At 32.0% G+C, this 24048-nt stretch overlaps 1 protein-coding gene across 1 annotated transcript in view; it reads right to left on the bottom strand.

Moving 5' to 3' along the window:
- Positions 1-10038: 10038 nt before the first annotated feature.
- LOC117685755 (adhesion G protein-coupled receptor L2) overlaps positions 10039-24048 on the bottom strand; it is a 33079-nt gene continuing 19069 nt past the window's right edge. The window contains exons 15-30 of the mRNA XM_066078321.1: positions 22884-22950; positions 22548-22683; positions 21766-21818; positions 21518-21626; positions 21339-21442; positions 20114-20216; positions 19744-19921; positions 16961-17030; positions 15343-15409; positions 15036-15121; positions 13581-13707; positions 13443-13484; positions 10895-11032; positions 10617-10745; positions 10418-10486; positions 10039-10247 (exon numbers count right to left, since the gene is read on the bottom strand). Coding sequence (XP_065934393.1) covers positions 10179-10247; positions 10418-10486; positions 10617-10745; positions 10895-11032; positions 13443-13484; positions 13581-13707; positions 15036-15121; positions 15343-15409; positions 16961-17030; positions 19744-19921; positions 20114-20216; positions 21339-21442; positions 21518-21626; positions 21766-21818; positions 22548-22683; positions 22884-22950 — 1547 coding nt within the window. The 3' untranslated portion in view covers positions 10039-10178. The remainder of the gene's footprint in view (positions 10248-10417; positions 10487-10616; positions 10746-10894; positions 11033-13442; positions 13485-13580; positions 13708-15035; positions 15122-15342; positions 15410-16960; positions 17031-19743; positions 19922-20113; positions 20217-21338; positions 21443-21517; positions 21627-21765; positions 21819-22547; positions 22684-22883; positions 22951-24048) is intronic.

Here is a 24048-nt window from a genome sequence, read left to right as displayed (position 1 = left end):
ATGGCTTTACAATAGTCTTTCTTTATTTGTTCAATATATAATCACCTTGTGGCATTATGAACAACATATTACATAAATAAACTGATATTTATAGACATTTGGCATGATACAATGTAGAATAAGAAGAAAAAAACCACAGAATTACATGCATAACATAAACAATTTATGGAATAATGTTGCGGTTATTAAAAGCTAAATAGAGATATTTCCCCAGATTACACAAATCTTCATAATTTTGGACACTTAATTGTATTAATTCATAAACAGAGGGTTTTTCCCAGTTATATTTCTTAAGATAAGGTATTTTTATCTTATTTCTTTCTACTGAGGACACTTTAAGACAAAAGATTGATTTTGCAATTTATGATCGAAGTTTCAAAGGGTGCATCCTTTAACTGCATCCTGTTAGTTTGAAAATCTTCCCAACTATACTAAATAAATGTTTTACAGGGGCAGTCGAAAGCTTGGACTGAAAAGTACTTTTCACGATCTTAATCTTAGGATATATTAAGTGAAAAATAGAAAAAATACATGAATCTTGTAGTTTCTATTAGTCCAAACTAATGTACAGTGTACGTAATATTAGAGAGAGAGAGAGAGAGAGAGAGAGAGAGAGAGAGAGAGTAGGTAAAATTATTTCAAATGGGTAATAATATTGGAAGTGATATTGATTTTCATCGCGGATGGACAGTGCATTCATTTTGCTTTTAAATGTCTGTCTCCTATTCTATTGGGACATGGCGAAGGGTAGGGGATTTGAGTGTTTAGCACTTCTTATAACAATAGATTGTTTTGATACATAGATTATCCTGGGGGCATAGTGTGTTTTTGACACATTTATTATTGAAGTGCAAACTAATTAGAGTAAATTGAAACTCTTAATAACAACACTCTTAAAAATGTTCTGAAATTGTGCTGTTGTATTTTGTAATATTAACAATTCAACAATGAATTTTTAAAAATCTTTTTTAATAATACAACTAAAACATTTTTATCTCAAGAATTATTTCTTTTTTCGTTAAAAATAAATTTAATCAAATTCAATTTCAACTATTCATTTATTCATCATATTTTTTAAAGTGAACATGCATAAATAAGCATAGTAATGCAACGTAATGCAATGTAATGCCAGCATTACACTAGATTTTGGAAAGTAATGAATTACATTACCATTACTTGTAATGCTAATTTTGTTGCATTACACATTACTAGCATTTCTAATACATTGCAATGCATTACTATTACGTTTAGCATTACCCCAAGCCTGCTGTCAAGCGCCTGGCCCAAAGACAAATCGTCTAAATCTTTAAAATGTGGTCCAAAAAAATCGAAGTTGCTTATAACCTCAGACATGTTGAAGAGCTATCATTAAATTAATTTTTGGGAGTTGATTTTCATCAACTTTCCTATGCAGTTACGCAGACAAACCGAAAGTGAAACAGAGTTTTGACCTGAGCACAAATCATTGCTGCTGACAACACTTAGTTCTTGAAAAAAATTGATAAATTCGATGTATTGTATGCTAAAGCATTGTTATAAATACTTTGGAAATCGTCAGATTTAAAATAGTACAAACAATTTAAATATTTTTTGTAGTCGTATGTATTCCTATGCTCGTCTTTCTCCGTAAATCCTTGTCGGAGATTTACGGTGTCAGTCGAGCGCTTATTTAATACAATTTTCGAGAAATATTTCTATTACTGATACATAGTTTGATTGTATTCATTTTATCTTTTAATATTATTTAACATGATTCATATGTGGTTTCTCGTCATTCTTGTCGAAGAAGTCAAAAATTCATATTATAGAAAATGTCCGTAATTCAAATTAGAAACTACATGTACTTGTCATGCTAAATAACAAATCATTGATTTTAAAATAAATAAACATCGACAAAATCAACTCCCGTCAGTTTTTCAGTATTTTGATTATTTTTTGGGTTTTTTTTATCTGTGAAAACTTGACAGTAAAATTTTGACACTCTTTATAAAATTTACGTCATCAGATATGCGACAACTTTTTTACATCATATATTAGGTCTTTTCATGGGGCGTGAAAATCTAGAAATGAAATGTGAAATGTCTAGAAACATTTTGATGATCTTGTGTCATTTCTCGAACTCGGATCTGAAAGTCCAGATTATCAAGATTAAATCTAGAGGTGCATTGTCTTTCTGTGGTTCTGTGGTACATACTGCATAGAGTCTGCCAAACTTATCTGATATGTTATCATAAGTTTCTCATTCTGTGTTTTGCTATATTCAATTTTGCATTCACTGTTGTACAGTATGTGATACAGAAAAGCCTAAATTTGATAAAACAGAGAAGCCATCCTTTTGTAGTTGATTATAATACATGGCTATGGCTACAGCATGTTGAAGAGAATTAAGAATTCTTGACCTCCCTTGAAACAGTACACTGAGAGCTGCACAAACTTTGACAGAATTAAATGTGTTGTGATGCGTTGATGTTGCAGCTTGAGATGCACAAGCCCATAAAGAGGTGCATGGGTTTCAAAATCTCGTTGAATTTTCTGTAAGTCAAAGTTTTCCAATTCACTCGTAGCTGTGTTTTGAAGTTGTATGTTCATGTCACGTTCAGAAAAACTATAACATTCTGTCTTTTATAACGGAAGACCTTATAGTTTTCGTACTGTTTCTTATTATATTTTTTTTCCAAATTTTGTGCACGAGATTTCTCGAAAACTGTTCAACCGATTTCAACTATTTTTACACAGGAGATGGGACTTGATGTAAACTTAATACATTTTTGAGATTTTTCCAGTCGTCACTTCCGGTACCGATTTATCGGCCATTTTGTACATTTTTACGACCTTTTTTGTGCAGAGCTGATCTCAGAAACTGTCAGAGATATGACTATGAAATTTTCAGGATAGGTAGTCTATAGTTTGAAGTTGTGCACTATTATGTTGTTTTACGCCAGTGGCGCCATTTCTTGGAGCTCGCCTGGGCACGAATATTGGGTACGAATTTTTATTCAAAATATTCATACGTTTTGATCTGTATCTTTTTAACAGTTGATATTTTGTTAAGATATATATAACAAAAGTGGTAGATAATCATAAGTTCTTTCCAACAAAATCAAGAAAAAGGGGCTGGTCCCTTTTATTAGGGGCCAAGAGACTCGTAAATTCTATTAACAATATCTTTATCGTTTTTAAGTTATTTGTATCAATTATTGAAGCAAAGTTGTTGATAATACCAATATCTATCAGAAAAAATCATTGCCACACCCCTTTATTACGCGAAAAGGGATTTTTTGGGGCCAAAGTACTTAAACTTTAACGCAATATATCTAGAGAAGTAGACATATTTTGTTAAACATCATAGAAGAGACAATGTTTGCATTTATGATTTAAATCGATTCCACTTATCAAAACACCAATGTCTGTCCCCATTAGGGATCTACAGGGCTGGCCCCTAAAATATTCAAACATTTGTATCTCAAAAATGAACAACAATTTAAGATGGGTGAAAGAACAAAAAAATGTTTTTATTCTTAAGACCTTTTCAAAGAAATCAAGAAAAAGGGGCTGGCCCCCTTTTTTAGGGTCAAGAGACTCGTAAACTCTATTACAAATAACTTAAAAACGATAAAGAAAATGTTATCCATTATAGAAGCAAAGTTGTTGATCGTACTAATATCTATCAGAAACAATCATTGCCACGCCCTTTTATTACGTAATTAGGGATTTTTAGGGGCTAAAGTACTTAAACTTTGATGCAATATATCTAGAAAAGGAGACATATTTTGTTAGACATCATAGAAGAGAAAATGTTTGCATTTATGATTTAAATCGATTCCACTTATCAAAACACTAATGTCTGTCCCCATTAGGGATCTACAGGGCTAGCCTCTAAAATATTCAAACCTTTGTATCTGAAAAATAAACAAGAATTAAGATGGGTGTAGGAAAAAAAATGTTTGTATTCTTAAAACCTTTTCAAATAATCAAGAAAAAGGGGCTGGCCCCCTTTTTTAGGGGCCAAGAGACTCGTAAACTCTATTACAAATACCTTAAAACAGATAAAGATATTGTTATCCATTATAGAAGCAAAGTTGTTGATAATACCAATATCTATCAGAACAAAATCAATGCCACGCCCATTAATTGAGTAATAAGGGTTTTTTAGGGGCCAAAGTACTTAAACTTGGACGAAATATATCTAGAAAAGGAGACATATTTTGTTAAGCATTGTAGAAGAAAAAATGTTTGCATTGATGATTCTAATCGATTCCATTAATCAAAGCACCAATGTCTGTCCCCATTAAGGATATATAGGATTGGCCCCTAAAATATTCAATCATTTGTATCTCAAAAAGGAACAACCATTTTAGGTGGTTGTAAGAACAAAAAATGTTAGTATTTGTGGAACCGTTTGAATGAACTCTAGGGAAAGGGACTGGCCCTTTAAATTAGGGGCCAAGGGACTCGTAAAATCTCTTACAAATACCATAAAAACGATCAAGATTTTGTAAAGCATTATAGAAGCAAAGTTGTTGATCGTATCAATATTAGTTTGTAAAACTCATTGCCACACCCACTGATGAGGTCATTAGGGATTTAAGGGGACTAAAATCTTAAATCTTTAATTTGCTGTATGTGAAAAAGCAAAACTCTTTGTCAAGCATTTGAAAAGATATTGACAATCGTATACATTATCTGAATGAAAGGGGTAGAGTGGAAATTCTGAAATTTCTTTGATATTTTAATGGTATCTTTTAAAAAATTGTACGGAAGACCTACTCGTTACTCGTAACGAGATCGTATCTAGTTTTTATTATGTTTGCTTTTTAATGGTGAAAGGAGAAACAGCAAGAACAGATGCATTTGTTCTTTCTTTGTAGAAGGAGAATAAAACAATGATCTTGTGGATGGCTTAACTGTACTTGGTGGTTTGGTTTTTTTTGGTGAGAGAACCTGAAAAAAGGGATTTTTATTCAACAACATTGCTAGTCTCACTTGGGGGGGGGGGGGGGGGGGGGATTGTATTTGTTTTTGTTACTAAACTTCTATACAGCCTTAGCTTGAATACCTGGCGCGAAGATAGCTTTACTATGTTACTTGCAAGGCATGTGCGAAAAGAAAATTTGTTTATTTTGTATTCAAGTTCATTTAATTTTTTTGCATCCATTTGTAAAAACATACTCGTTTCATAATTAATTTTTCATATTGAATTATGATACGTCATGTACATATAAATTTACAAACTTAATCAAATGATAAACTCGCCCCAAAGGTCACACCGTAAAACATATCATATGTCTGAACAAAATATGTTCCATTACACGTAATATAAATGTATCTTACCTCTGCTGACACCCTGTATGCCAATATCCTGTGATCGTGATGATGGTGATGGGGTGGCTTTATTATCTGGAAACTTTGTCAAAGGCGTTTGGTTCCACACATAAGAACGTCTTAACACAGTTATTTCTTTGTATGTCTGAGATGCTGACATAAGTTTGTTATATAAATCTCTGTGTCTGCAGTCCATGTCACTTATTCTCTGCAGCATCTTGTAACAGGATATACACGCAAAATTTCCACAGTTTTCATTGAAGCAGATGCTTTTTTGAAGAAAAAAACTGCTCCGTTAAATCAAATGCGGGACCTTTTGTATTTTCGGCCTTCACAATAAAATATCGTTGCTTAGATTTTACAGAACAGAAAACACACACATCTTTGTTTATAAAAAAAATGCGGTCGTGTTTTTTCATGGGGGTCGCCATTTTGACGAAAGCGACCTCTACTGGTTACAAAATTAGAATAGGAATCGGACCAGACTCTCGCACGAGGCAAGTCTCGAGAGCGATAGTTTGGGGTAAGCGAGACTACTTTATTCTGAACACTTGTTCGGATCCCGAACCCGATCAGATAATATGCACATATATATAAAACATGTGGCATCGCTTTCGTGTATGACTTGCAATCAGGCTTAACTGTATTTTTTTTATTTATTTGAGTACATTTGCATAAGTTTCCAATATTTGTACGGCAAATAAGCATTTCAATCATAGCACAACCAAACTAACTCCATCGAGGGAACATTGAGCTATTTTTAGATCTTGGAATATCCCCAACATTCGATAATGGCGGAGGTGTCGAAGAAGGTCCATTATATTAAACGAGGAGGAATCACCTGTCTATTTATGCATTTATAACCGATTTAAAAACTCAGTTTTAATATATCTCAATCATAAGGTCAGTCCTTTAACCGTTAACTACGTGTGCCTCCTTGCTGAGATTGATGTCGAGTGAAGGTACCAGCGCTCTCTGCGGGTGCAAACGTTTTCATGAAGATTGACGAAATGAAGACAATTTCACATCTACTTATCACGGTTAAGATTTGAAATAATTGGAAAAAGATTTGCTTAAAATACATTTAAGTATGCATAGCGGGAAGCATGGCGGCACTGTGTGATGCATGGCGGGGAGCTATACCTCTATGCAAAAACGGTATGGGGAAAACACAGCATTTAATATCCATTCGCGTTAGATTTTGAGTTTATTTAAACAAAGTTAATTCATATTGGTTACAATAACGTGTGATAATTAACATGCGGAAAAATATAATCTTGCTTACGATAGTACAAAACAGATATAAGCCTAAATTTTTTTAAAATTCAATTTTTTTGAAATTTTTATATTTTTTTCTTCGGAATGAAATCTTTTAATACGTAAAATTTGAAAAACAAAAAACCGACCTTACAATTGTTGCCCATATCGCCCAAACCTACCATTGGAATCTCCTTTCAGTGGATTGTAAAATAAAATAGTCATTGTTATAATTTTCTCTGCAAGTTATTTTTCAAGATATTAAAAATATTTGTGCTGCTATTTAAATATTCGAAAGCTTAACAATAAACCTTTTTTAACCGAACGATTTTAAAGCCATATTACATATTGAGCATTGCATTACAGTTCTCTAGAATAAATTTAACAAGTATATCTGTAAACCTAAAACGGACTTTAAATCCATTGTTGGATCCTACAATTTTCCAGAAGCCCTACTGATTCCTAAAATTTTGAGTATCAATATGTCAAAATGTTTGTAGTTAATATAGTTCGCTAAACAGTCGCGTAACCTCCCACCCCCCCCCCCCCCCCCCCCCCCCCGAGGTAAATTCAGAGGTAATCGAATGAAAATTCACTGCTAGACTTTTGTTCAGTTCCTGTGAAATTTCGACCAGAAATATAAGTGTTCGGTTAATATTCTCAAAATATGTAAGTACTTGTTTTTTATATCATATCCTACTTTAGTTTATGTTAAAACATGAAAATATATTAAGATTTATGTCTTATTTCATTATCTAGTGGTTATTTAAACTAAACGATGATATTACAGTCATTTCATGCATATCTTTTACAAATTTATGCTATGCTATGGTATGCGATTTTAATGATATGCTATGAGATTTGTATGCTATGCTATGAGAAATTGAAATGATGGGCTTAATGATATGGTATGCTATGCTATGGTATGGTATGCTATGAGATTTGAACAAAAACGCCTCCATACGCAGAAGAGTTCCACACATTTCGAAGTAAAATAAAAAGAAGCCAAAGTTTACCACAAATTTATTATGTAAACATTTATTTTTTGAATTAAAAACATTTTAAACCGAGTGAAAAGAATGTTGTATGCTATGCTATGGTATGCTATGGTATTATATGACGAATGCGATTCTATGAGATTGTATGCTATGGTATGAGATTCCAATGCTATGCTATGAGATTTCAATGCTATGCTATGCTATGGTTTATGTTGTAAAAGATATGCTTGAACCGACTGTAAACAGAGTTATCGTTCGTGTTAAACAACTCTACACGTGGTTGAAAATATAAAATTTGGGTTGCTTAATAAAATCATAGCCATGTTTGAAGCTTTTGATGTGCATTACCATGCCTTTTGAAACATGAATTGGTGTATGTTTTGAATTAAAACGTAGTATACCGAACCAATTTCAAATATCATTCTGCATAAAATAGCATAGTCTGTTTCACTTTTGGTGCTATTTCCAGGTCAGGCGGGGATTGAAAATCAATCCGTGGGGGGGGGGGGGGGGGGGGGGGGGGGGGGCTTTTTTCAACTTTATTTTTAGAACTCATTTAACCCAACAAATGATGGAGTACCTAGGACAACGGGACCACAATACATGTCTCTCCCTTGTATAATGCTTCAACGCAAAACTTACTGTTGTGAATGCAACTACATTCAAGTATTTATCTTTTAGAGGGCCAACCATTGTGTGCTGCTCCTAAAATTAAGCACATCATTTAATTAGACTGTGGTTTTCTTTCCATAGCTGAATAGGTACACATCATAGTTAATGTCAGCAGCTTGTTTGTTGTTCGACGGTATTGAACTTACTGCTAAAAGCATTAAGTCGAGTTCCATGTAAGAACCTTTTCATAATTTAGTTCGCATATTACATATTCTCAAAGTGGCTGTTCTAAATGTGTTATTAAACTTTTTGTCCCCCCCCCCGTCCCCTAAAAAAAATTTGAACACGACTTTTAAAGCCATGAACACGTTTTTTCACAAAACTTCTTACGACATCAATACAATATATTGCATGAAAAAGTTTTTAAAGAATAACCGTCTTTGAACGGATTGGAATATTAGATCAGGAAGCATACAAATGGAAATCGTCCCCAAAGACTGATCAACGTCGTCAACAGTATGTGATATTTTATTAGTAATACTCTGTTTTTTTCGAATATGTAAAAATACAATGATAAAATAAAGAATCTGTCATTCAACAAACTTTTAAAATCACATTTCTCAGTAAGCCCAAAGGATATTTATCTGCGAGAAAAGTCCATCGTAATAACAGACTTCCTTTTCATGTTCAATAGTTTTGATCAGACCCAACCTAACACCATAGTTAACCCCAATTTAATCCCGTGTTTACTTTTTGGGGTTTACTCTGGGTTTGCTTTTTGAAAATTTTATTCCACTCAGGATTTACTTAGGGTTTACTTGGATATTGCTTTTGAGGTCAACGTTACGCTTTGACGTGTGAAGCAGACCCATCTTTTACCTAACCATCCTATTGGCTGTATTTCCTATCCCTTGTATATTCCGGATACACAGAGAGTGTCTGCTTTCAGGGGTATACTTCTGACCGGGTTAACTTTCTGTGTCCACTCTGGGTTTATTTTGGGTTTACTCTGGGTTTGATCGGGGTCCACTCTAGTAGATACGGAGTAAACCAAAAAGTAAACATGGGGTTTACTTTTTGTTACGTTTGGTCTGATCGGTACTGTACGTTTGCAGTCGACAGCCCTCTTTGCTTTTATCCATCACTGCAATATCTTTTACCAAAAAGAATCAAATTGAAACTTTTTAATTTAAAGATAATGATGCTCGTTCCTCCACTGCAAAAAGTAAAACAAAAGAAAATCTTTTAAATGTTATTTATATAAGAAAATAAATCGCCGTCCTGTTTGAATTAAGGTACGTATTAGTATTCTGTCTGATAACGGGATGAATGTTACAACTCAATGGTAATAAATTGAAAATTAACATCTTGACCAAATAAAAAAATAACAGCGGTAATTTTTTGCTAAAGCTCCATTATAATATCAACATCGTTTTAATTAAATATTTTGTTGGCACATTCCAATTATGTGTTATTAAGGCATTATAATATTAATATCTCAAACTTTTCTGATGTTTTAAACGCAAACTTTAACAAAGTGCTCATTGGTAAAACTGTTCTAAAGAAAGTACATCATTAGGTACATGAATGTTAAACAAAAACTGTAAATTGAATGACAAATACATGTACAGACAAAAAATAATTTTATCAAAAAGATGAACAGAAAAAGTAAAAAACTATTTGGCAAGTAATTTTTAGATGCGTTTGGAAAAAAAAAATGTTTTCTTAACCAAACATTAACGTTACATTTTGTAGGAATGTTGTTGAGTGCAGTAAAGCATTATTAAATTAAAGTAAAACATAATTAACTAAAATGTCATGCAGATTCATTCATTCGATAGAAAATTAAATACATGGACAGTGGAACACCCATTGTTATGTATAATATATATGTTCAGATTTTAAAAATCAAATATGATGGAAGAAGTTAGTCAACAATCACTGAACAATCGTTAAAAAACGTAAAGATCTTTTTTGGGTTTATCTTCTCTACATCTCCGTCACGTTGTATTTTTTCTTCCATGGGTTTAAATTGAACGAAAACGGGATTCTTTTTACCTGTCAACGAAATGAAATAATTATATACAACAGTTAAAAAACAAGGAGAGGCAATGTCAACACATTCTAACTGCGACATTTACATCACTATGTAAATCACAAAAACTACAATTGCATTATAGATACAATAAATGCCTATTTTTACAGGTAAATATGGTGTATAGTCGTACCGCGCGTCCTCCTTCTGAAATAAGTTCTAATGTGTGACTGGTCGACTCATTTTCGGTAATTACGGGGTTCTGAAATATATGTATTGAATACATTTTACATGGTCGATACAGATACATATTTCTGAAATATGTAAAATTGCATACATATGATTTATCCAAGTCATATATCTTTCTTTGTGATACATATACATATACCTACCTTTTCATTAAGATCTCTTGTTGAGCATTCAGTAGACACGGTTTTCTCAGTTAGATAGGATTCCGATTTTTTCTTTTTATTATTCACAGCTGATTTTAAGCCATGAAATCTCTCAATCCATCCATTTTTCTACATGTGTAAATGAACAATTATTTAATAATGAAAAATATAAATATGGTAAGGAAAAGTACCATGGTTGAATAGAAAATATGCGATAGTAAACGTGAAAACAATGCGCAAGTGTATCATGCATATTTAGAGTTGTTATGAAGTAATACCTCTGTTTTCAGCGCTTGGGTATCTGATCTTGATGTCGATTGACTCCGGGAAACAGAAGTTGTTTCTTTTTTGCTTTCCTCAGTGAAACTCATTAGACTCCTGAAGGCTGGATATTTATTTCGTAAGCCCTGCATCACCTTGTCAAATTAATTGAAACTACAACACTATTGACAGTAAACATATCAAGGAAGAGGTCTTCCTACATTTGTTATATTCAGAAATTAATTAAAATTTCACATTGTAAAACATACAATTTGTAAAAGTGATGATAATAAAAATTTTAATTTTGACCATTTTATTCTGGTAGCATGATCAGGTCAATATCAATATCTTTTCTCTCAACGTTAATTCTTTGGAAAAAAATAAAGTAAACTTATACAAAATAACAGCAAAAAAGTCTATCAATTGATGTTAACAAATCAAATTAAATAATTCAGCTAAAATAGACCGCGTACTCTCTAATTTTCTTAAATGACTATATGCTGTTTTATACATTTCTGGCTCCAAAAATTAAAGTTTATATAAACTAGATTTAAAGATAAGAATGAAGATAAGATAATCATATTGAACGTAACTGTGGGAAAAGGTTATAATGTAAAAATGACGCCATGAAGATTGTATCTTCATATCAATGATCTGGAGCAAAAAGGGTATTTCCCATCATTTTTTTTTTGATTGGGAAACATCCTACTTCAGCAGACCTGGCTCTATTTCCAAAGGCAAAAGAAATTGAAAAAATACCAATTTCTTCTTTTGTTTACAAAATGGAGGGAGTTTGCCGATCATAGATGCTAATGGACACTGATGACTTATATTAAGATTATATTGCAGACATCCTCTGTATAATGTATTATGAATATTGGAATTTTTATAAAATGACATTTAAAAATAAGTTAAAATTTTGGATTGATATTTGACCATATCAAAAATAGTCCTTTTGAAGATTGTTTGTTTAACTCTTAATGGTTCTAATTTTGAGAGCTATCATTTATTATAATAATGAACTTGCAATTGGCATAAATCAAAGAAAGTAAATATGCTGAATATTAAATATTTAAGACATCGTTTAAAGGAGTTTGTTTTAAATATAGTTTTAGTACAAGATTCAACCAACACATTTTAAAAATTGAGTACCTAATTAGTAAATTATTTCAGTTTTAAATAATTAATATTTCAATTTCTTTTAAATATGCATCTATAGGAAGTTTAAGGACTATTAAAACATTCCTCACCCAAAACAAAAGTCCCATAGGTCACAGTGCTCACATGAGCAACAGCCGAGATAATACAATCAGCTTAATAAATGCGTATACAAATATCTAAACATTGTCGTATAATAGATTCTGTATAAAAAAATTCTCCTGCATATTCTTATGTTTCTCATTCAGCCCCTAGCTGCCGAAACCTAGGCTCCATCCTACCCCTGGGAATCATGATTTTATCAAACTTGAATCTACCACCTAATCGATGATGCTTCCACACAAGTTGCAGCTTTTCTGCCAGGTCGGTTTCTAAGAAGGTTTTTAAAGAATTGTTCTTATATATTCCTGTATAAAAATTCGACCCCATTGTGACCCAAACCTACCCCATGGATCATAATTTAAACAAACCTGAATCTACACTGCCTGAGGATACTTCCACACAAGTTACAGTTTTACTGGCTGATAAGTCTGAATAAGATTCTTAAAGATTTACTGTATACTGTAAACGTATTACATTTGGCTGTGTATTCTATTCAGCAATTTTGGCGGAATGCAGCTTCCGCTTAATCAAGTACATCGCTAAATATATACAACACACACACACACACACACACACACACACACACACACACACACACACACACACACACACATATATATATATATATATATATATATATATATATATATATATATATATATCTGTGTGTGTGTGTGTGTGTGTGTGTGTAAAAGAATAGTCACGTTCAGGAATACGCTAATTCAAATCTACGCCAACTTGTTCAAAAACTAATTTTCGCCAAATATCGTACACGCCAAATATAATACGTTTACAGTATATTCGTATGTGAAATTCGTGGGCCTTATTGTGGGCCCACTCAACCCTAATGGGTCACAATTTTAACGAACTTGAATTTACACTATCCGAGGATGCTTCCACACAAGTTTCAGCTACCCTGGATAATCAGTTTCAGAGAAAAAGATTTACTCTACATATCTTTTGGTAAAAATTTGACCCCCCCTCCATTGTGGCCCCGTTTAACCCCTGGGATCATGATTTGAACAAACTTGAATGTACATTACCTGAGAATGCTTCAACGAAAGTTTGAGCTTTTTGCCAAATGGTTCTCTTTAAAGAAAGAATGGTTTTTTATTTTAACAAACTTGAATCCTTTTTACCTGCATTGTGTCAAGTTTGGTTGAAATCTGCTAAGTGGTGCTGAAGGTGTAAAATTTAATGTAAATGAAAAAAGTTTAGGGACAAACAAATCGTCGGACGGACGGACGCCGTACAAAAAGTGATCAGAAAAGCTTACTTGAGCTGTTGATCTAGTTAAACACTTACCTTTTTGTTCAGCATAACATGTGAAACAAAAATAAAAAGTCCCTAAAATGTTGAATTAATATTATTATTAATTGATATATAATTACCAAAAAAAACATAACAAAACAGTTTTATGATTTTTTTTAACATAGGACAGACCTGAAGTGAATTTGCAATAACAAAGATAAACTGAAACATCTCTGCCTTTTCGTTGACGGCCAGAATTCCGAATAACCACGTGACTCCTAGGACGGGTAGCAGTGTTCCTAGGGATCGTACAGCCGACCTGAAAGAATTTCTCTCAAATAAATAAACTGATGGCATTGGCAATCGTATATTTTGCAAGTTTGATTCAAGAAAAAAAGCAAAAACGTTGAACCATTTTTCAGTTATTGACCTTTGAATATTTTTAAATACTAAGTTCTTTGAGAATAACTTCAACATTTTGTAATAGGTATTACTTTAAAAATTTATAGAAAAAATCAATTCAGTTAATGTACGACAGAGTAACTTTTTACAAGTTTAATAAACAAAATGGATTTTGAAAAACAACACATTTATCCATATCCTATCAAGTTTTTTTATTCTACTTCAATTTGATTCAGCAATACAAGAAACCAAGTGACGAGAAAACTTAAACATTCATAGTCTTAAATTACCATTGTTGTTATTAAATATATCAATTCATTGATAAGATTTTTTTTACACATGATTTCTGGAGGTACCTTAGATTTTTTTTATTTATTTATTGTTGCTTCTCAATGATCTAAATGAATATACATGATATGACACCAACAAAAAAAATCAAAATTGTTCTCTTGTATTATTAAATAGAACTCAAAATACTGTGAATTACCGTGCTTGTATTTTTTTAACATATAAAATTGTTTAGGGACAATGACAATGAGATTTATAAAAAAAAAAGAGGCAAAAGTCTATAATTGCAAACTCCTTTTCTGATGGATATCTAAAATATTTTATTTTTTAAAAAAAGTCACATGTTATATGTGGCGAATTTTTTTCTTCTTTAAATATTTAAAAAATAAAGAAACAATTAATTTTTTTTTGATTTATGTCAAAAACTCATTAAAAAATTTCTAGGTTGTTAACTTTGGACACATTACTACACAACTTAATATTTTGGACTAAATACAGGAAAACGAAAACAATTTGTTATGATTTTTATCAACAGAATAATCTGACATAAAAATCTTACCTGTAACATTTGTGCAATTATTTAAGTCTATCAATTTCTCCAAAAAGTACTATTTGCAGAAATTGATAAAAACTTGTTTCGTGTTATTTTTACGGTAGACTAAATAACAATACTGGAAGCGATAGATACGTAATATAAATATTGACTGGATATTACAAACAATGGGTCCCTTGTTTTATGATACAGCATACATCTGAGTAACCGGGTATTAAAGTTTTTTGCGTTTAGATCTCAACTATTTCCTGTGTGTTCAATAATACACGCAGTGTTTAAAATAAAAGATAAAAATGCATGGATTGATAATATTTGTCAGTTCTTTATGTCGTTTCGATAACTTACCCATCTCCCTAAATCATGCATAAATTTTAACCATATTACCTATGTTAGTTTTTACTCACATTGCTTTTTTCCGTAATGAAGATTTTGTCATTACGCTTGAGGCACACAACACCCTTACTAGCGAACCAATTATAAGAAGGTTTAACTGAAATTTAAAACAGCATATTGCAAATTGAACTTTCTCTGATATTATTGTCAAAGGTTTCACCATCTTTACTGGAGCATTGCAGTAATCTAACTACCAAAAATGCATTTACAATCAAGACAATTACATGTTACATGCACGTAGTTAAGAACATTATATAATGGAATTTATATATTGTATCGCGATTTGTTTTCCATTTTAATATATAAAAGGCAGCATACCAGGATTATTATACAGACTGGAATAATGAACATGTAGAGAGAGCCACTTTCCATAGACAACCAGCAACTAAAAAGAAAATATTATCAGCCAACAACTGAGCAGTGACGGTACTAGTATTCTTAGACTGAACAGAAAATGCTATGAAAGACAGAAGATATGTAAAATATGTCATTTAAAACATTGGAAAAATTGATGAGACATCGATGTTAAGATTAATTCTATGTAAGAATCAAAATTCGGTGGCCACGCATAGTCACCGATTTTCTTAATACTTGACAATTTGATAGACTTTGGAAAGTAAAAAAGCCTTACACCATTTGTTTGTTGCTATGTGGTCCCGTTGCAATGGTAACCGAGAGTAACGATGTAAAAATGGCATTTTGATGCTTATTTGAGAACATAGTGTGAGCAATTTGCAGAACTTCGGGTTTCCAGGGTAGAATTTATTTTTAAAAATAGTTTTAATTTTTTAAAAGAAAGAAAAACATTCATGGGGAAATGCATATTTTGAGAGCGTTTCCATGGTTACTAAACAGAAATTCTAAAATTTGTTTTCTTCATCTTATTTGAATAAAAAGTGCAAATCTTGGATTTTTTTGGTAAACACTATTATGATTGTACAATTAAAAATTTAAATATGAAAATTGTGAACCGTTGCTATGGTCAAAAATCAAGCTCAAAAATTAGGAAAATTATAATATTTTAGGCATCTTTTAATGGATATTATTCACTTTTAACGAATAAATAAATGAAATCAAAAGGTGAGAATAAATTAAGTATGTCCTTAACTTTGATAATACTTGAAAAAAATCTGATTTTTTTTAAAAATAACTGCCGTTGCTATAGACTTTTTAAAAAGTAAGAATTTATGTGTGATTTTTTTACGCAACTTAACTTTCCATAGCAACAACACGTCTCTGTTGCATAAAAAAGGTTTTTGTGGTGTATAATGAAAATTTAGATATATTTTTACAAGTTCCAACTCAAACAATTGCAAATAAATTCTAAAATCAGGAATGAAAGCATATCAAAATAATCTTCAATTTCTCAGTTTTTCTTAATTTTTGGCCTTGTTGCCATAGCAACGGATGTCAATTTTCATGATAAAATATATATTGCATGGACATTGATATGGATCTAAGAATTTAAAAGTTTACAATTCGGGCTAATTAAAAAACCGCAGAAAACTGATGTCAAAAATTTGTTACGGTTTCCATGGTGACATTTTAAAAGTGCTGGTTTTTCCACCAATTTTCTTATATGTTTAAATAATTGAAAACAGGATAAAGGATGGTTTATATCTTTAATAGTTTACATTAGCAGGCAAAACCTTCTGATAAGGCTTCAAAGTAGGTATATTTGCTATTTTCTTTAGACTCGATTATCATGGCAACGGTTACCCACAGCAACCAACTTTTAGTGGGTTTTTTTTTTTTGCGTTTCACACCTAGGTGTGTCCATGTATGAAATATAAGGAAAATTGGTGACTATGTGTGGCCAGACCCTGTTATAAATCATTGATTCTTACATAGAATTGATCTTAATTTAAATGTATTAGTTTAATGGGAAGTCTTTATCAACTGATATTACTCTAAAAATTCTCAATGAGATACGCACTAAAACTTTTGGTGATAATCTTTTCCATAGAACGCCGCAAGAGTTGTTGCTGTAATGATGACGGGAATACCTGCATTAAAAGGGTAACCAATATTTTCTGATTTCAGGTCAATATCTAATAAATATGTTGGTGATAGTACCGATATTACGTCATAATTGATGTGATGATTTTTTTCCCGTACTATACGGTTTTCAAAAAATTATGTAAAAATTGAACCGGCTCAATCATTAACATTATTTTAAGTCATTAACAAGAGGCCCATGGGCCACATCGCTCACCTGAACAACAGTTCCTTGTAACATTAAATTTTGTATCATATGCTATTTCTATTTTAAACTTTGAAACCCTTTCTGGGGCCCTAGTATTGGTCCACGGTTTATGGTTAGCTTTAACAATTAATAATCTACAAGGCTTTAATAATTTAGAATATACACTATTTAAAGATGCTTACGTAGTAATATAACAAATTAAAGCAGTGTAGGTCTCGAAAAGAAGATTTTTAAACATTTTCCAATATATACTTCTACGTTAAAATTTAAACCCGTCTTGGGTCACCATTATCAGTCCAGGGGTCACTTTTTTAAAAATACTGAATCTACATTATCCAAGGTTGCATGCATATTAATCTCACAAATAGTAGCATTGCAGTTCTCGAGAAAAAGATTTTTAAACATTTGCCTATTTACTTCTATGTTAAACTTTTAACCCCTCTTTGGGCCCCAGTATTAGATTTAGTTTACCAATTTAGAATCTACAATAGCCACGGATGCTTGCATAGTAATCCCCAAACTGTTGCACTGTTGTTCTTCAGAAGAAGATTTTTCAAACATGTTCCCTATATATTTTTATGTTAACTTTAAACCCCTTCTGGGTCCCCAGTATTAGTCTGGGGGTCATGGCTTACACAAATAACAATCTTGACAATTTGAGGATGCTTGCATAGTAATCCCACAAACTGTTGCATTTTAGTTCTTGAGAAGAAGATTTTAAACACTTTCCCTGAATACTTCTATGTTAAACTTTGAAACCCTTCAGGGGCCCCAGTGTTGGTCCGGGGGTCACGGTTTTACAATTTAGTATTTAAGGATCCTTGCATAATAATCTCACAAACTGTAACATTGTAGTTCTCGAGAATATTTATAATCATGTTTCCTATATATTTCTATGTTAAACTTTGAACCCCTCTTGGTGCCCCAGTATTAGTCCGGGGGTCACGAATTTAACAATTTAGAATCTACGATAGCCAAGGATGTATGCATAGTACATGTAATATCTCAAACTGTTGCATTGTAGTTCTTTAGAAGAAGATTTTTAAACATTTTCCTATACATGTTAAACTTTGAACCCCGCCTGGGGCCCCTGCTTTGGTCCGGGTTCACATTTTTTGCAATTTAGAATTTTCATTATATATACAAGCTTTTATGTAAATATTGGCATTTCTGGCGCAGTGGTTATTAAGAAGAAGATTTTTAAAACATTTTTCCTATGTATTTCTTTGTTAAACTTTGAACCCCGCCCGGGGCCCCTGTTTTGGTCCGGGGGTCATTATTTTTGCAATTTAGAATCATCACTATATATACAAGGTTTTGTGTAAATATTGGCATTTCTGGTGCAGTGGTTCTTAAGAAGAAGATTTTTAAACATTTTTCCTATGTATTTCTATGTTAAACTTTGAACCCCGCCTGGGGCCCCCGTTTTGGTCCGAGGGTCACGGTTTTTGCAATTTAGAATTTTCATTATATATACAAGCTCTTGTGAAAATATTGGCATTTCCGGTGCAGTGGTTCTTGAGAAGAAGATTTTTAAACATTGTTCCTATGTATTTCTATGTTAGACTTTGAACCCCGCCTGGGGCCCCTGTTTTCGTCCAGGAGTCACGGTTTTTGCAATTTAGAATTTTCATTATATATACAAGCTTTTATGTAAATATTGGCATTTCCGGTGGAGTGGTTCTTGAGAAGAAGATTTTTAAACATTGTTCCTATGTTTTTCTATGTGAGACTTTGAACCCCGCCTGGGTCCCCTGTTTTCGTCCAGGGGTCACGGTTTTTGCAGTTTAGAATTTTCATTATATATACAAGCTTTTATGTAAATATTGGCATTTCCGGTGCAGTGGTTTTTGAGAAGAAGATTTTTTAACATTTTTCCTATGTTTTTCTATGTTAAACTTTGAACCCCACCTGGGGCCCCAGTTTTGGTCTGGGGGTCACGATTTTTGCAATTTAGAATCTTTACTATATATACAAGCTTTTACGTAAATATTGGCATTTCTGGTGCAGTGGTTCTTGAGAAGAAGATTTTTAAAGACATGCACCCTATTTTCACTGTTTCGCAATCATCTCCCTTTTAAAAAGGGATTAGCCCTTTATTTTAGCAATTTATAATCCCCTTCCCATAAAGATGCCTTGTACTAAGTTTGGTTAAATTTGGCCCAGTGGTTTTAGAGAAGAAGTCAAAAATGTGAAAAGTTTACAGACGGACAGACGGACAGACAGACGGACAGACGGACGGACAGACGGACGACGGACAAAATGTGATCAGAATAGCTCACTTGAGCTTTCAGCTCAGGTGAGCTAAAAACTAGAGAATAACAGAATATAAAAAAAATAAATAACAGAAAAAAGACAAATGCGAGATGAATTTTCTTTTTTTTTTTACCAATTTTAAAAGAAAAGTTTGATTCAAGTAGTGATCAGGCAAAAAACACTAAATTGTAACTAAAAATGACACACATCAGTTTTGCAGTAAGATACATTTTTGTAAAACATTTTTATGTACGTACCCCATATTCCTAACAGAAACCATCGGAGCCTTGATTCAGACTTGAAGTTGTTTGCCACATACATGGCGTAGTACGTGACTGTAATACTCATGAAGTAATAGACGCCCATCCCTAACATACTAAAGAAGGTGACTAGGAAAAGGTAGTGAGTCAGGACCGTGATTCCAATACACAATCTCTGAAACATTAAAATGGCATTGTCTCAGTGCATTTCAACGTATGAGTATCTTTAATTTTCATTTTACATCTGAAAATATTTTGCATTTTAAATTACAAAGAACAGTGAACAGTCCTCGGAACTCTTTCTCGCAATAAATGTAAATTATAAACCAGATTTTTTTTAATAATAAATATTGGTGTATATACCGACCTCATAGTCTGTCTTTTCCACCGAAGATATAAAAATGACGTAAGAAAAAACCAACGATCCACACAGATTCAACGTAAGGATGTTTTGGTCACTTTTAATGTATCTTAAATTACAAAAAAGTAAAAAAAAATGGGAAATAGATTCAAATTTATGTTTATTCGCATTGTTCTGTAGATAGATAGATAGATAGATAGATAGATAGATAGATAGATACTGTAAAACGAGAAAATATGGCGCACAAATTTTAGCGCCTTTGGCGCAACTGCCTCTGAGCGCTAAAATTAATAGTGCACCAACGACTTTCCATATGTATTAAATTTCTTCAAGTTGCAAAACAATAACGTCAGTCCATTTTTAAGGCTATACAGAAGTGTTCATTTAAATATAAGATGCTGTCAGTTCTGTTTGTTTAAACAATTACACAGGTAAACGGAATGGGTTATCGGGTATAAGTGCCTAAACATGGATTAATTTATTCAGTTTTAATTGCTTTTTAATATCTCTCATTAGCACCATGAAAATTTGGCTTCTCCTCATGCCACTTCCATTTAGCGCCTCGAGGTGAAAATGTGATTAAGCGTGGCGATCTTTAACGCTGGCAATACATGATTGATCATAATTTCTTTGATCTCTGATTAGTAGTTATAAAGATAACAACACGATACCTATTTTTTTGTTTTTTTTAAATGTAAAATTACTGTGAAAAAAGTTTTTCTCAAGGTGATCGAAAGCCATGGTAGATGTAGCATTCGATTTCATTTTTAGTTTCGGGACTCTTCAAGTGTTATCCAAGTTGACACGTTAACTTTAAAGTCCGATTTCTCAAATTTGTTTACCAACAAAAATTGCACATCATCGCCAACAAATGAGCTTTTCATATCTATCTACTAAAAATTTACACAAAAGTAAGTGTATTGTTCTCAACGACAGTTTACCGTGCATGCGAGATAGAAATCAAAGTCTTTGTGTTCACGTGCTTGAGTGAACACAGAATTAAATTTTGGACGTGATCGTTAATCAAACAACAACATTTTTTGTATTCTTTTTTAAAGAAGCATGCGCTAAAATATAATTGCGCTAATGTACTGGCTCTTGCGTTTGCGGTAAAATACGTATGCGCCATATTTTCTCGTTATATATATATATATATATATATATATATATATATATATATATATATATATATATATATATATATATATATATATATATATATATTTCATACCTCCAGACAAGGACATAAATAACAAACGTAAGAAACGTGAAAGCTATGGAGATTATAACGCCCACCAGAGACATCGTCTTTAAGGACCGTGTTTCTTCAGTCACCTAAACGTCGACAATGTTCAAAATATTATACAGTTTTGATATTCAATTTCGACACGTTTCTAAAACAAGTCTTACTTTTGAATATGGTCTCATCAATATGGCAAAATTTGTCAGATGATTGCATTGACAAATTGTTCTTTTTGAATTACTTTCATTTAATGTGCATCCCTTGTCCGTCCATTTGCTTTATCAACCAAAAAAGAACATATTTTCATAAAAGTAAAAAAATAATAGGGTTTAGATTATTCAAAGTTTATTTAAACAGAAATAAATGTGATTATTGTTTGGCCTACTAAAGAAATTAAAATTGATAAAAGGCAAACCTTATAGCAAAATCCCAGGAAACGCATACTGGATACATTTCTTTAGGTTCCATCTAATTTGATATAATGGAAAACAGATGCACGTATAACAAAAACGGTTTATAGTCTTATTTCTTTATTTGTTTAAAACCAATATTCTAACCGTTTTGGAGTTGATTTTAATTAACTCTCCTATGCAGTTACTCGGACAAACCGAAAGTGGAACAGTGTATGGACCTCAGCACAAATCATTGCTGCAGACAAGACTTAGTTCTTAAAAATAATTGATAAATTCGATGTAATGTATGCTTAAGCATTGTTTTTCAAGGAAACTTATTTATAAATACCTTGAAATTAGTCAGATTTTAAAATGGTACGAACAATTCAGATATTTATTTGTAGTCGAATGTATTCCTACGCCAGAATTCAATATAGTCTCGTTCAACTCGACGCTTGACTGTCTCCGTAAATATCCAACAAGCAGAGAGTCTCTCTTGCTTGTCGGAGATTTACGGTGTCAGCTGAGCGTTTGGTTGAACGAGACTAGAATTCAATATTGCTTGGATCCATACAATTTTCGAGATATATTTATATTACCGATACATAGTTTGATTGAATTAATTTTATCTTTAAATATTATTTAACATGATTCATATGGGGGTTTCTCGATATTCTCGTCGAAAAAGTCCAAATATTCATAATATAAAAATGTCATGCAAAATAACATATCATTTATTTTAAAAGAAATAAACATAGACAAAATCAACTCCCGTCAGTTCTTCAGTACTTTGATTAATACTTACATTCTCGGCATGTTTAAACGTTAAATTCAGCGGTGGAACCAACACTCCCAATCCAGTTTGTGTTGTAAGGGACAGTATCGGTGAATTGACGACCGTATTTGTCTTTTGTTTTTCTTCTTGATCAGCCTTCTGGGCGCTGTTGTATTATGAATCTTATACATTTTAATGCAAGTTGAAAATATTGATCATAGAGTAGATATTTTAAAAGATTATATTATAATAGATTTTGGGTTGAAATAGTGTACAATCGATAAAATTATGAGACTTTGAAATGCTGTGATTTTTTTCATAAAAGAAATGTCAAACTTAACCTTGAATGCATAAAGAAATACGTACCTGCCTAAACTAGACGGTAAAATTTCTGCCACTGTTTTATATATAACAGCTACATAGTTAATAGGCGCTGTAAAGTTACGAAAATTAAATTATAAATATTACTGTATAATATAGTTTTGCCCAGGTATCGTCTGATAATAATCATGTTAGATTCAAGTTTGAGATTTTTATTTCTTTTACAAAATTTTCAATGTTTTGGATTTTTTTTTTAGATGTTTGACAGTTTGATATTGTCGTTTTTTCGTCATAAATTTATATTGTACCATAGATTTAAAAAATAACAACAATTAGCCCCCAAGACATGCATAATCGGATAACTATTTTATTTTGCCATTTATGACTTCAAGATACCCTCTTTTTTTACAAAACGTTTAATTCAATTTCAATTTATAAATACCGAAAATCGCATATAAAATATTTTACAAATCATATTGATTTTCTATTTGTGGTATCTTATTTGAATAAGATACTTGATAAATATAGATATTTGTGTTTAGAGCCACTAAGACTTTTGGTATCTAAAAAGCACAGAGAACAATGTGATTGTAAACATATGATTTGAAAAAATCTACTATTTTCGGGGTTTTTTTTTACTTAAAACACTTTAGAATTTTGCAGATGCTACAAATTAATGCTGCTTGACCCGAATTCATATCTATTTTTATGTGCGCTTATAAACAATTGTTTTGTAAAGTATGTGAATAATAATAACACTACGTGGTTCTTTCGGTGAAATAGGCCATATTCACGATTCATCGTTATTCTGCCCTTATCAAGGTTCCCCCCGAAATCGAGGCGGGTATGATTGTATTACAACTATGACTTTAAATAAAGAAAATGGGGTTTCAAACGTATATTGGCAAATCAAAAATAAACCTGTGTATATTTTTTCATCAAAGTTTCTAAAGTGTGTTTTGTTAACGATCAATGCATATTATTCGGGTTGAATAAACCGAATTAACCGGGGACCGAAACAAAACGGTTTCATATTTGCAAGCTAATGATACATTTACGTAGTTGTTTTTCCGCTCATATATAGAATTTATTTTAGAACTGCAAGTGTTAATAGGTGAATGTAACTTTTTACGATAATTAGTATGGGAAATTATTTGACATTATTTTACATTGTTGATTTAATGCCGACATTCTTTCCGGAGAATTTTTT

This window comes from Magallana gigas, chromosome 1 (genome assembly GCF_963853765.1).
Source record: "Magallana gigas chromosome 1, xbMagGiga1.1, whole genome shotgun sequence".
Classification (NCBI taxonomy): Eukaryota; Metazoa; Mollusca; class Bivalvia; order Ostreida; family Ostreidae; genus Magallana; species Magallana gigas.
Note: the sequence above shows the minus strand (reverse complement) of the source record. Positions and strands in the feature narration are given on the sequence as shown.